Source organism: Cebidichthys violaceus, unplaced genomic scaffold (genome assembly GCF_023349555.1).
Source record: "Cebidichthys violaceus isolate CVI_PGR_0920_01 unplaced genomic scaffold, fCebVio1.0.p SCAF_16, whole genome shotgun sequence".
Lineage (NCBI taxonomy): Eukaryota > Metazoa > Chordata > Actinopteri > Perciformes > Stichaeidae > Cebidichthys > Cebidichthys violaceus.
This window is the reverse complement of record NW_027176329.1, coordinates 8,325,143-8,339,070: the sequence shown is the minus strand read 5'-3', so window position 1 is coordinate 8,339,070 and position 13,928 is coordinate 8,325,143. Positions and strand designations below refer to the sequence as shown.

The window sequence follows — 13,928 nt, the reverse complement described above, 5'->3', positions numbered from 1 at the left end:
TAAACACAGAGGTGACAGTGACTAAGGAGGTATTATGACAATACACTCTATAACGATTAATAAACGAGGTCATCTCTTTGATTGTGTGATGCCTACTTGACCACATCCAGTTCAATCACGCACAACTTTGGCACATTTGAGGTATTTCTTTGTGTGGGCAGCTTTGTGACTTTACATTGGCACATCCAGCCGCACTGGTCAGGAGCAGGTGTAAGGAAGGAGCTGGATATCTTTTGCACCATCATAGTCGTGGTGGAACGTGTATTTAACGTCAAATTTCAAAAGAAAGTGGACACATTTTAAACCATCGCCCTACATTTGTTTGGACGGCAATGTCATCCTTCTTCCGAAAACAATACACAATATATAACAAATCTATAACTCAAAAATGGTCCATATTATTGTCCAAAGTTTCACATAGCGCATTAATCCTTCCTAAATGTACACATTTGTCATCCATCAACAGGACTCTGGCTTTGATACACTGGCGATGAGCTTTGGTATATGGCCGCCATGTGGCCCGAAGAGGTAAGGGGGCAGTTGGTTCTTAGTTGGAGGAGTACGGATCAGACACCGTGGAGGATGTGGGAGACGGAGTAGAGGGGGCTGAGATAGACTTCTCTGATGCTCCATCGTCCATTTTTTCTTGATTGCTTTCTCCCGGGTCTGAGGACGGAGCTTTGGCCGGCAGCAAACCTTCTTTCTCTCTCTTCTTCTGCTTCATCCTGCGGTTCTGGAACCAGATTTTCACCTGAGTCTCATTCAGCTGCAGCGCAGCTGCAATCTCAACGCGCCGCGCACGGGTCAGGTACTTGTTGAAGTGGAACTCCTTTTCCAGCTCGGTCAGCTGCTTGGTGGTGAAGTTGGTTCGGACCGTGTTCGGCTGACCCCCATAACCGTACTCCCCAGACCTACCTGCAGACAGAGAAACAAATCCCCGTAAACTTGGAGTAGAAAAGTTACCCTACATGTTGTCTGCTCACAGCACTTGTGAGTTATTCGACTATTAACTGTTTGTGTCTGAAAGATGCTGTAATGTGCACATACATGGTCTAACGGACAGAACACTAAAATACAGCATCTGTGAAACTTCATTGTACAATAAGAGTTATTCCAGCTTTCTGTCTTTTAAGATAGCATAAAGTATACAAATTTAACTCCACAATGTGGCATTAAATGTGCTTATTTTCCAGTGTGTCTCACGCGCAAAAATATTTACCAACATTGTCTGACATCACTTACATTTAAAGAGCTTGGATCACTTGTAAGCCAATGTTTTAGACATACATTTTTTCCACTGGCACATTGGCACGCACCTGTTTTTGGAGGGTTTCTCTTGACTTTCATCCAGTCAAAAGTCTGTGCAGAAGATGCGCCATCAGACAGCGGTGAACAACAAGCATCGAGGTGAGCTGCGTGTAGTGGTGACAGCGGGTTTGAGCACCCAGGAAAAGGGGCTGCTTGCTCGTGCCCGCCGCCGTAGGCAGCATGGGCATACTGCAGTTGACCCAAGGGGGCGGCACTGTAACCTTGGCGATGCTGAGAGACCATGGAGGAGGAAATGTTACCCGAGTACATCAGTGGGCCGCACTGGGGGAATCCCGCTGAGGATTCTACTTCCTGGTTAAGCGCGTAATGGTTATAAGTAGCACAGAAACTTTGGGGTCCATAGCTGGAGCTGCAGGCCGGATGGGCCCCATAGGCGAGACCCAGAGAGTTCGCATTAGACTGGTATGACCCCGGCTGATGAGAGATGCCGTCAGGGGAAGCCCTGCTCCCCATGAAGCGATCATCAGTCCCGCAATTGTTGACAGTGACTGCACAGGACTGGAAAGTTGTAATCCCGTGGTCCGAGTGGAAAGCCCTGACAGAGCATGAGCCACCTTCGCCGCTCATCACCGAGTAGTCTAAGAAGCTGCTCATTGTAGCATTGTTCTACTGGGACCGAGGGACCGTCCGCTCTACAGACACCCTCTGATCTATTCCTCGCTCCCCTCTTACCCCAAGTGACCGTGCCAATCTTTACCTATACTGTGTCCTTATCAGAGGAGGGAGGGAGGGGGGCGCACGGGCCGATATCAATGAACGCGTGCTGTCACGTGGGCCCGGGTCAGCCAGTGAGGTACTTGTGCTTATCCCCTTAGCCGGTGACAGATTGGTGTTTGAGTGGCTATTTAAATTCCAGGCGCTCGTCGATCAAGGTGACGCGCGTCACCACTAATGTATTGGCCGTGCAAACAATGAGCTGGGAGGCAGACGGTGGTGGACAGCTCCGGGGTCGCATGAAGAGCGGTGAACGGCAAACACGGCGTCTTCTAACCCCCGCTGCGCGCTCTCCCGCCCGGGGAAAGATTAACGCTTCACCCTCTGCAACCTCTCCATGAGGACGACCTAGCACTCTGACCTCAGGTACGGTATTTTTGGAATAGAGAGGAGAATAGGTGGCTGTGCGTGTATGTGTCGATGCGTATGCGCACACGCGGTTGTGCTTGTGCCCTCATTGCGTGTCTGTATCCGCCCGCGCGTAACAGCCGTGATGTCATATGTATAATGGTGTCATTCTCTCCTCGATGGATAGATAGCTCAGTGTGTGTCTGCCACTGCCACAGGCTATGTGCGCCATCAGTGTCCCATTCCAATGCGAAGTGTTTCACGCTTTAACACCGTGAGGGATTTGCTCAGCAAATATGTTCACAGTGTGACAATGAGGGAGAGGCAGGAAGGTCTCTCTCCTGACAGGCAAAAAGTACCCGATTTCAATCAAAGAGAGCTTTCTAATAACTTTGTTCCCCATCAAGGTCGCATTAGAAATGTTTGGTTGCTTTTCAGTACTTGCTGGGAGGTCACAGGTGATGTAACGACAAGAAAACCTATTAAACATTAAGATGATTTAGTATTAATGTTTCCTCTCCCGGGGTCATAGGGTCTGCCATCTACTCTCATTTCACTCCCACGTGTATTCATTATGAATGTGTAGTGATCAAATGATCTGATAATGCGAGGCCCGATGTAGAGCTAATGCGCACATACAGCCCGAGGTGCGACTGTGGGCTGATTATCCTGTTAAGTTCATCAAATGAAGCTGTTGCTTTATTGCTTGGAATTAATGGCGAAAAGCTGCGCTGGAAAAAAAAAGACAGAGTAGGGGGGGAGCGTGCGTGGGAGAGCTGCAGTGTAGCGATAGCAGAGTGCAGAGACAACCTCTCACTGAGGAAGGAAAAGAACGGGGAGGGGAGAAGGGGAGACGGAAGGAGGGGGGAGGAGAGAATCACACGGAGGGATGAGCGCCCCCAATGGTCGTCTGTGGTTAAACACCTAAATATCTCAAGTGTGGCTAGATAAATAGATAGATAGATAGATAGAGAGAGAGAGAGAGAGAGAGAGAGAGAGAGAGAGAGAGAGAGAGAGATAGATAGATAGATAGATAGATAGATAGATAGATAGATAGATAGAAAATAACATTTAGGATGAACTGAGTACAGAACAGGACTGCAAAGAAATTACATTTAGAAGCACCATGACCAGCTATTAAAATGGAGCTTACCCATTATCAGTAATAATAACCTGATAATATAGTTTAAGCTATGTGATTCGGCAACACTGGCAGTGGGCATTTTGTTGTCTAATGATAACCTGCTAATACTTATACTTAAATACAGTTTTCAAATGTATTTCCCTTGTATCGGAGTGTGAGTGTAGTGCTGCTTTTACTTAAGTAAAGGAACGGAAAACGTATTCTACCACTGCTTTTGGATTTGATGTAAACAAGATTAAATATAAGCAGCCTAAATATAAATGGCCGACTTCTCAAATTCATACAAAAAGGTTTTCAGCTGCTTGAAACTCATGGGACATTAAAGAAAGTGAGAGGGTGATGCAAACTTCCCACCAGTGAAAAAAAGCGCAGTGGGGTCAATACTACCCCCCTCCTCCCTCCTCTCTGTCTTCCCAGCTGCCTCTGCAACAGTAGTGAGTGGGCGCAGGAGATCCTGCCTTGTCTGCCTGTGAAAACTTTGCCAGGCCTTGGAGCTTTCTTGGCTCTTTGTGTGAACACATGTGAGCAGAAAAGGCGCGCTGTCTCGGAATGATTTGGTTATGCTGGCCCCGTGGTCAGTCACTGGTTGCTGGAGTGCAGTGTGGAGGATCTGCCACCCCCCTTTCACTATACCCCCTCCGTAAACACACACATACTCGAGTTACCCAGTAGACTTATGTTAAACCAGTCGATTGGCTTCTTATGGCTTCTTATGGCTTCCAGATTATTCGATAAACCGCCGCTGAACACTCAGTTTGTGTATGAGTTTCTAAATCGATCCGTACAGGCCGGCGTCGCAACCGGTGGTTGTTTTTGCTGTTCTTACACATAAAGCTGTTGAAGTGGAAAAACCTATTGAGTAAAGCTGTGCATGAGCTAATAACTGATTCCCATAAGTAAAGTCAAGTGCAATACAATAGAGCAAGACCATTCATAATCCCTATATTGAACTCCAGACTTCCTATTTAAACAGAACTGCTCCAAACAATGTTTTAAAAAAAATCCCCGTAAAATGCACAAACTCTACTGATAAAAGAAGCCAAATATTGCTTAATGATCCTCACTCGAGAGCTAATTTCAGTAAATGTGTTTCTGATGAATAACATCTAGTCGAAAAGTTGTCTGTTTTGAGTTTGAGCAATACGCGGGGAGAGAGCGCAGCCTCATAACCTCAGCAGCCTGCTACTGCATGCTGACGCTGTCCCCGAGCCACAGCCGTGTTTAAAGAAGCTATAAAAATGAATTATTGCCAAACGCATGCGGGGACTCAGTCTCTTTCTAGCACAGGAATTGGGGAGTCCCGTATGAAAATGTAAGTGAGGTTTTATTTGTGCACATTACGCCACAATTGGTCTCCTTAATGTCCGTCTCATTCATGCCACGGAGTGATTTATGAGCTCCTGAAGGCAAACATGGCTCGGGTATTCGCCTGCAACATGCACACAATGTTAAGAGCCCTGTCATGTTAAGATCCTTGCTGGCTTGTTTGCTTTTACTCTCAAAAGTATGAAGTTTGAAGGTGAAAATAAAAATAATCTGCAGTAGGGTTTCTGTAGGCAGCTTTAAATATAGTGCCAACATGTCTGTGTAAATCTAGGGGAAAAAATATAAAATAATTTCAGAAAAACAAATGCTACTTTTTGCATCTAGCATTGGTTGACAAACGGCTAATTAGCAGACATTTAAAAGTAATTTTACTATATTAAAAGAAAAGTTTTTTCACCAAAGTTTAGTATTCGAAAATGATCTGCCATAGCATTCATTTTATAAAAAGACAGACAACCTACGTTTCAGGTAACTATTCAAAACATTATGTTGAAATTAAATTCTACATTAAAATGTAAATTTCAATCATGTGTGTGTTTTCACAACTCAACGCGATCTAGACTATTTGTATTCATTACCAACCTGTTGTTGAATTTGCATAACGCCTCTATCTTTTCATGTCCTACTTCTTTTATTTTGCATAATTTCTACATAAATAGTTCAAGCTAAAATTTTAAGTCTGTAAATATAATAAGAAACGACTCAAAACACCAGAAAAAGGGATTGTAGCAAGTTAATTGTATTCTAACAAAAATATCCAAGACATTGGAAGCTATACAAAAATAAAATGACCAGGTTCCATAGGCCTAATATTGTGTAATTATTCACAAACACTCATAATTATCATTCCAAGAGAACAATTTGTTATGTAAATTACAAGCCACGTGTGAGTATAGCTATTTCAGTGATTTAATTTCATCCTTACCTTGTATTAATCGTCAAGTCAAATATCATTAGAATAAATGTGCCGAATATACAAATAACAGCAGAGTTAATACCATCGCAACCTGATATTTATTGTCCCAAGGAGAACAAAAAAGAAAGCTTTTGTGATTGATTTCAGTTAATAGTTCAGATGTTGCAGGTCGATTGTTGTTAGGGACTCCGAGAAAAAATAGAAGCTGTCCGCAGAAATGTCCACGGGGCTGTCCAGAGACTCTGATAAGCTCGGCGAGGCTGCATCGGAGAGCTGTAGGCAGGAATCCGAGGAGAAAGGTTGAAAATCGTGTATAGAAACATCCAGGGCCGGGGGACTGTCGCTATTGTCCGGGCCAGATGCCGAGCCTGGGCCCATTGTTGACATGCAGCCCGGAACAGTGGGTGACGGGTTGGTAAAATGTTTCAGATTTTTGTCATTGCTGTTCAGCGGCGCAGCAGCAAAGCTCATGGACTCGCTATTGTGGAGCTGCTGTGTAGAGCTCAGAGAGTTATTCTGAAAGGAGCAGGTATCTCTCTCCAGCAGGGCCCCGCTCCGCTCGTACAGGGGGCCCTCGTCGTCCTCGTCGCTGTGGATGCCGTCCTCGGCGCCCGGCCCTTTCCCTTCCCCGTTGTGGTTTTCCTTGCTCTGGGTCTGCCGCTTGTGCTTCATGCGCCGGTTTTGGAACCAAACTTTGACCTGCCTCTCGGTCAGGTCCAGCAGGGCCGCTATTTCCACTCTCCTCGGCCGGCACAGATACTTGTTGAAGTGGAACTCCTTCTCCAGCTCCAGCAGCTGTGTGTTGGTGTACGCTGTCCTCAGCCGACGAGAGCCCCCTCCTCCCCCACCACTCTCCACAATCTCAGGCGAGCCTGGAAAATAAGCATCACGGTAGCATGGGATTAAAAACGCAGGACACAACAGTTACATAACCCCGCTGCTCCTGAATATAACATTATGGCTATCACAAACCACCAGAGAGTGGCTCACAACACGCTGCAGCAAAATGGCCGCTGGAGCTACTGACCCAAGCTTATAGCTTGTACACCATTTATCCCAAAAATCATTAGGGCATACAGATACTCATCGGATTGTTTTACACACAAAATAACGTCTAGTATGAGCGTGAAGCAAACACGGTGCACTAAAAGCAGTGAGGTCCATGCTGGTGTGGGACACTAATGAATGCTCCAGCTGCCCTCCTCGGCAACGGCACTCCATCACTCTTCATTACTGTCACACATCAAAACTCTGCTACGGCTAGGGGAATAAATCATCTCACCAAACTTTACCCAAACTTGTTTTTTTTCTTACTTCTTCCACAATCACAGCAAAGCAATAACCACAAATATATCACAATAAAACGTAACTAGCCTATTTGTGTTTTTAGGAATGGCCTGCGTATGTAGTGAGCTCAAATTTAGCAACAGATAGTAAACACTTTTGCAGTAAAGTGCCCGTGTTTTGAAATCACCCACCTTTAGGAGAAAAGCACTCAGGTCCATTGGATATGGTGGTAGCGGTGGAGGTCGGCAGGTGGTTCCTCTTGGAGGCTTTCTTTTCCCGCATCCAGGGGTACTCCGGGGGTAAGGAGGCGGTGGGCAGCGGGCTGCATCCGTCGGGGCTGTGTCTGGGCCGGCCGTGCCGCGGATGGCTGCCCGGATTCAAGCTAGGAATGGTCTGCTCAAAGGGAGGAGGAATCAGTGTCGGGCGTGAAAGCGTCGAGCTCTTGATTGATGAACTTTGAAATGAATCAGCGACAGGGGGGAAAGATGTCAGGCACTCAGCAAGCGACGGCTGACTATTGATAAAACCGCTCTCTCGCTCGAATTCGTAATTCATCTCCGCTCCCTGAGAGCCGAGGAAAGTTTGCACGCGTATTTTTATAAATGTTGCGGCTCAGTGAGAACGAGGAAGAAAAAGTCATTAAAAAATATCCTGGTGGTGTTTTTATTCTATATCACTGATTACGGCTGTATGGGGACCGAGCTACTATTAAACTATTGAATTCATGGAGACAAGGTTGAAATTGGACCGAATTGCCTGTCACATGATTACCTCTGCCCAATGACAATTTGGGGTTTAATCAAAAGGAGCCACTGTCTGCCTGATTGATCCAAAAACGCTGATGAAGAACGCCTCGATCAGCTGAGGGACGACTGTTTTTATTTACATCTTTGTCCGCTCAGTTTATCCTCCTCTCGCCCTTCCAGTCCAGTCCACTAAGCTACAAAATGTGTTTTTTAAGAATGGCTGACGCTCACTATTACAGGGAAGGAGACCAGCATAGGGTGCGCGGATTCGTGCACTCCTCTTTCTCGTATTGTTTGAGGATGTCAGTCGAGAACGCCCCCACCACACACACAGACGCACACACACACACACATTTCACGCCAGTGGCTATTCATATAGGCAAGAGTCAGGCTTCAGAGGTGAAAAAAAATAACATAAACCCAAAACTGATATTGAGACTGAAGTCGACAGAGACAACCCCCAATAATCCAGTCTGTTCAGTGAGTGTGGACTCCAGAGTAGATGTGATTCTTCAAAGATGCATAATAATGAAATATGCAGTGCACCCATCGACATGTGTAGCAATAAAAAGCCCATCCATTAAGTTAATGCTGACGGATATGACACGTTCAGACCATTTCATCCCATAACAGCTGTTTAACATTTACAGCTCAGGTCCAGAAACTTGCACAAAAAAAGAGAAAGACCCACACCCATGTAGTCTGCATGCGCAATCATGAACATTGTTTTATTGTGGGCTATTTATGTGGCTTCTGTATATATATTAAGGCACATATGTTTTTCGTTTATTCCACAAAAGATCGATTTAATAACGACGTGATGCGCGGCCATGGTGGTGCACAACAAAAAAACACTGTGCTAATCAAATAGGATATCTTCTTTTTAGGATTGGTAATGGCCCCTTTTTTCGATAATTAAAGGCTGCAATAATTGTACGTTTATTTTAAATATTATCATAATATTAAGGATGGTTTCATGTTCATGTTAATAGTGGAAAAAGACAAAGCTTGGGTGTACAGGAGGACAGTAGTTACAATGCTGAGAAAAACATCTCACTGTATTTCCAGTATCAATTCTACATGGAATTGTAATAAAGCAAACACCATCATGTTTAGAATAGACCATTTACAATGAATCCATTTGCAGCGTTTGCAGCGTTATTATGTAAATGGCTGTTATTGAATGAGGCTAACCTGCAGTGTTTTGTTTCATTGCCCTTCCAGAATAATCTGTGAAAGCCACATTTGGGATGTTTTTTGTCAAGCAATACATGTTTTATTTTCATTTGCAAAATATATGACTTGGTGAGTAAGAGAGGGGGAGAAGAGAAGTGGTAGGCCTCTCTCAGTTTGTTGCTTATATACCAAACAAAGAGTCCTGGAAGCCTGTGCGCGATCAATCTTACTCGCCAAAAGGTCTGACAGCTCGGTGCCCTCACAACACATTTAAGGCTTCTAACTCTCCCCCGGATCAAATGCAGCCAGGAAGCGGCGAGAAACACTGGCCACTCAGATTAGAACCAGTTTCTGCTCGCAGTTGTAGCCGGGCTGTCGCTGGAGGGATCTTTTATAAGATAAATAAGAATCCATCGACACAAGATGCAACCATTTCCTTTTTGTGGAGGCGGTAATGCGCCAACGGTGAGTAGGGCGAAGCAGCTTCTCCACCTGGTTTTTATCTTCGAATTGTAAACGCATTTCCACGAAGACAAGCATTTTTGTCGTTTTGGTAGACGTGCAGGTTTGTGAGCAGACCAGACGGTGTGATGTGGGACAGAGTTGCTAGGGGAAGAGATGGATGGCTTTTTTGGAATTACGCACAGGCTTTGTGTGCAAGGAAAGGAGTGGGTGGCGGCATTTAGTGGACCCCAGTCTGTCTTACACACTTGTCTTTACAGCAGCATTGATTTAAGACCACTTTCCCACGGATGTAAATGCAATGAATGATATACAAATCGTATCTTAGTTAAAACGTTATTTATGTGCTACCTGCATGCGCATATGGGTCAAATCAGCGTCTTGCTGTGCACGCGTGTGCATGTGTGCGCGTGTCTGTGTTGGATGCAGGAATACTCAGTGCATCAGTTTTTTTTTTCTTTACTGGGACACACCATGGTTCAATTGTTCTAGGTTTCCCTGCTAACCATATGTCAGGGTTACTAATGTCCATGCCCTCTTATATCAATCAGATAGCGCAGAAAAATATATTTCTGGGTGCAAAATCCGTAAGACCAAATAATACTGCAGTTACACAAAGGCATATGCACAAAAAGTAAACATGGTACGAAAAGGTGTTGGTAATTTGACGAAAGAAGAAGAAAAGTCATTCAGCATGGTAACAAAAAATACTGAAAGAAATGACAGATTTACAAAACAGATATTTTAGCTTCATGCTTTGAATTTCTGCAGACAATGAAAATAAATTCAAATTCAAGATAAAACAAAGTATATTAATTTGTATGCGGGCCCTTTATCCGAACAAAAAATACCGAAAGGAATTCAAACCCATTTTTCAGCTTTCCACTTATAATTTGCTTTGCTGTAGCCATCCACGAGACCGAGGCTTTTCATGTTGACCTGGCTTCACGCTGGCATCTGCAAATATGTAATATAATGACACAAATAAGCCCCGTTACGATTTTTGCTTCTTCCTCTATGCTCTCTGACCGCATTTGACTGACTGAACTATCAGGGAATTATTTTTCGAACGATTTCTCATTTGGCTTGTTGTCTTCTTGCAGAATCTCCAGAAGGGCCCGTGTGACATTTGTATTATTATGGATGTGCCCACGCAGATGAGAGGAGGTGAGAAGGCCACCCGACGTTTTCTTCACGTCGAATCAAGAGGAGGGGAGAGAAAAACAAGTAGCTTTAATTCAATATTTGACTTTATCTGCAACCATTTCCCTTTCTGTTATTGAATATTACATGTGGCCACTGGTTTCACGTTATTTTGGATGCATACATCTTATAAAAATAGATAGTACCAATTATTATGGATGGTTTATTAAACTATTAACATTGTATTGTCTCTTACGTTGCCAATTGTCTAAAAAATTGTTTTTATTTTTTGTTATCACCTCTACAATTATATACCGTCTTGAAATGTATTACAGCAATAACTGAATGTAATAATTGGAAAACTAGAAAAGTAATGACATTTTTATTTAGGAAACTGTCTTGTATTTAAATTGGTGATGACGTGAAATGCTTCCGATGTGTCTAAATTAAAACTACAAGGTTTGCTGCAATTATATTTCAATTGTTTTATTTATTTCTTCGAACTGGAGCAGCGAGGAATGTATGACATCGAAAAAGAAAATATCTTTTTTCTTTTTTACTTCAAGAAAAGAAAATGCTAATGTGTGTCCTTCTTTCCACCCTTATTGCATGACTGATTGATTTTACATTCGTTGAGAAAATAAAACATCTCACTGAAGAAGAATAAACGGAAACATAGCCTAATAGCAACATGGTGTGCTGCTGCTGGGGAGCTTCTGAATACATGTATGGGCTGGTAAAGGGCCGAGGCGCTAATTTCCCATCAACCTTGTCCCACATAAAGATCGCAGAGGTGTCAAATAATACTAAAGGACTCGTTTATCTTAACATCAAACAAAATAAATAACATTAAAAAAGTCCAATAGAACAACACAAGCAAGGGAGGCGGCGTGTGAGCTCATGTCCCTTGTTTTTGAAAATGTATTTCCCTCATAATCCCAACTCGTGGCTCTTGAAGGATCCTTTCACAAGTGCAACAAAATGCAAAACACAATTCTTCAACTGCGGATAAATAAAAGACGGACAAATTCACATTAAAATGAATAACATATGTTCATAATACCCTGTTTGAGTTTCGATTTTAAAACAAGTTAAAAAAAAAAAGATTAAATAGGCCTATGCTTATACTGTGCCCCCCTCCCTCCCACTCTAGACGTCCTACAGCCCAGATAAAGGTCTTTGTGAGACAATGACACGAGCAAATAGAGAAAAATTCAAGCAAGTCGTGATTATTTATCCTACGCTACTTCACACATCAAACTATAGAGAACATAAACAAAGGCTGAGAGAAGGTGGAAGCCGTGAGGAGGCGCAGAAACAAAGCAGTAATGTGTCTGGAGGTGGATAAGACAATGGGCGGAGTGATCCGGGCAGCGCTACCGCTACAGATGCGTCAGTTTGGGCGCTTCCTGGATTCTTCCCTGAGAGTAGTGCGACGTTAGGTCTGTGTACGTCGGTGTCGGATCACACACTCCGTGATGCTGACTGTTGCCCATTGTGATTGCTCCATTGTAGTCCATGTTTGTGGACGACGGGTGCGGGAGGTGGGTGAGACCGAAAACGGAGGTCCCAGAATTGGGCATTGAGTCGATGTAACCTCCGCCGACATAAACGGGGCTGCCCTGCATGTGAGTCCCGTAGTTGCCATTGCCTTGGAGAGGATGCGCGTCATACTCGGGCGTGGCCGAGTCGGTCCCGGGATACCTCTTCTGGGAGGGCGGGCAGTTGTTGAGGGAGCTGTTCAAAGGAGGGGGGTATGACGTGGCCATAGCGTATGCATTTTGATGAGGTTTATTGTAAGACGTCGGCGACTGGGATTCATAAGGTACACTGTTTACTAGAGAATGCATAGAGTTGAGGTATCCTCCACCACCACCACCACCGGAGACCGGACCCACGGGACTCCGAGGGGACTGCCCGCCAGGGGAAGGCATCATTCCTACACCTTTCTGATCCTTCTTGTATTTCATTCTGCGGTTCTGGAACCAGATTTTGATCTGTCTCTCAGTGAGGTTGAGCAGGTTGGCCATCTCCACCCTCCGGGGTCTGCAAAGGTACCGGTTAAAGTGGAACTCCTTCTCCAGCTCCACTAGCTGGGCGCTGGTGTAAGCTGTCCGGGCCCTCTTCGAAGCTGCTGACCCCGGAGGACTCTTGTCTCCGGGACAACTCTCCACTGTCAGGGAGGAGGAGAGGAGGGTGTCAATCAGTAATCCATTACAGAGGGAGAGATGAAGAGAGAGAGAGAGAGAGAGAGAGAGAGAGAGAGAGAGAGAGAGAGAGAGAGAGAGAGAGAGAGGGGTAGAGAGGCAGAGACAGGAGAGTGAGAGTAAAATCGTCTGACAACACGCACACAGCTGATAACAGAACTTTCAACCATCAAGAGGGGGTGGTTTACTAGATAAATATGCCCTGCTCCACAACTTAAATAGGGGTGTTATCATCGACTTTTTTTTCTTTCTCCTTACGGGCGAGTAAGCATGTGCGCAGATTTTGATAAACCCATTGCCTACTGCAAAGCACAAGGGTTATCATGAGGGCTCCATAACACAATTAACAATCAGTGTATGGGCACTGTGTCTGTGTACACGCTACACTAACTACATAGAAAAATGTACCTGAAGAACAGTGGGTCAATATTTGATATCGAATCAGGTAACTTCTAAAACATTTTGACCCTCCTCTTCCCCCGTAGTCACAAAGTAGCACAAGCGTAATGCAAACATAAGCATTATGTATTCCTCAGGGTGTATAAACCACTGCCCTCACTGATAAGCCGCCCCTTCTAAGAAGCTGCAGCTTGGCTGCAGAATAGCAAGGTGTTGGTCTTGCCGCTGTGGCATGCGGCCAACACTTAATAAATTTCACTACCTGTCGTCTAAACGTGGAGCAAAAGGAATGCAGCATGACATAACCGTATCTATTAGGTTATAGAGATGAAAGAGAAGTTAGCACAGGGAATACTCATGTATGTAGGGCATCGTTATCAATTGTGATAACGATTATTATTGTATGATACTTTACTTCATATTAACTAAGACTGATTTCGGAAATTTGTGTTAAGTGCAGGATTAATGTTATCTGTCATGGCGTGCGTGCGTAAAAGGTTTTTCATCAATGTTAGCACCTCAATGTGGTGTTAAAATAATGAAAACCCCTCACCAAACATGCTGCTTTACATTTTAAACTCTTACTGCAGAGAAATACATAACTTAATTTGATAATTATCCATTTATTTCAAAAAGGGAAGGCCATGGGAAGGTAAGCGTCACTGACATTTTTAGATTGGGATTGTTTATTGGCCTATACACATATACAAATCCTCCCCCTGACCCAACAA

At 44.2% G+C, this 13,928-nt stretch overlaps 3 protein-coding genes across 6 annotated transcripts in view; all 3 read right to left on the bottom strand.

Annotated features, from left to right (window-relative positions):
* Positions 1–547: 547 nt before the first annotated feature.
* hoxa1a (homeobox A1a) lies at positions 548–1,929 on the bottom strand. The gene is made up of 2 exons (XM_068710584.1): positions 1,317–1,929; positions 548–915 (listed from the first exon to the last, which is right to left on the bottom strand). The coding sequence occupies exons 1-2, from the start codon at positions 1,921–1,923 to the stop codon at positions 548–550; spliced, it is 975 nt and encodes a 324-aa protein (XP_068566685.1). The 5' UTR covers positions 1,924–1,929.
* A 3,655-nt stretch (positions 1,930–5,584) lies between these two features.
* LOC137872378 (homeobox protein Hox-A2a) lies at positions 5,585–8,037 on the bottom strand. The gene is made up of 2 exons (XM_068710583.1): positions 7,256–8,037; positions 5,585–6,649 (listed from the first exon to the last, which is right to left on the bottom strand). The coding sequence occupies exons 1-2, from the start codon at positions 7,617–7,619 to the stop codon at positions 5,925–5,927; spliced, it is 1,089 nt and encodes a 362-aa protein (XP_068566684.1). The 5' UTR covers positions 7,620–8,037; the 3' UTR covers positions 5,585–5,924.
* Positions 8,038–11,037: 3,000 nt separating this feature from the next.
* hoxa3a (homeobox A3a) overlaps positions 11,038–13,928 on the bottom strand; it is a 30,900-nt gene continuing 28,009 nt past the window's right edge. For all 4 annotated transcript variants that reach the window (XM_068710996.1, XM_068711000.1, XM_068710999.1 and 1 more), the window contains one exon: positions 11,038–12,764. In XM_068710996.1, coding sequence (XP_068567097.1) covers positions 11,974–12,764 — 791 coding nt within the window. In that variant the 3' untranslated portion in view covers positions 11,038–11,973. The remainder of the gene's footprint in view (positions 12,765–13,928) is intronic.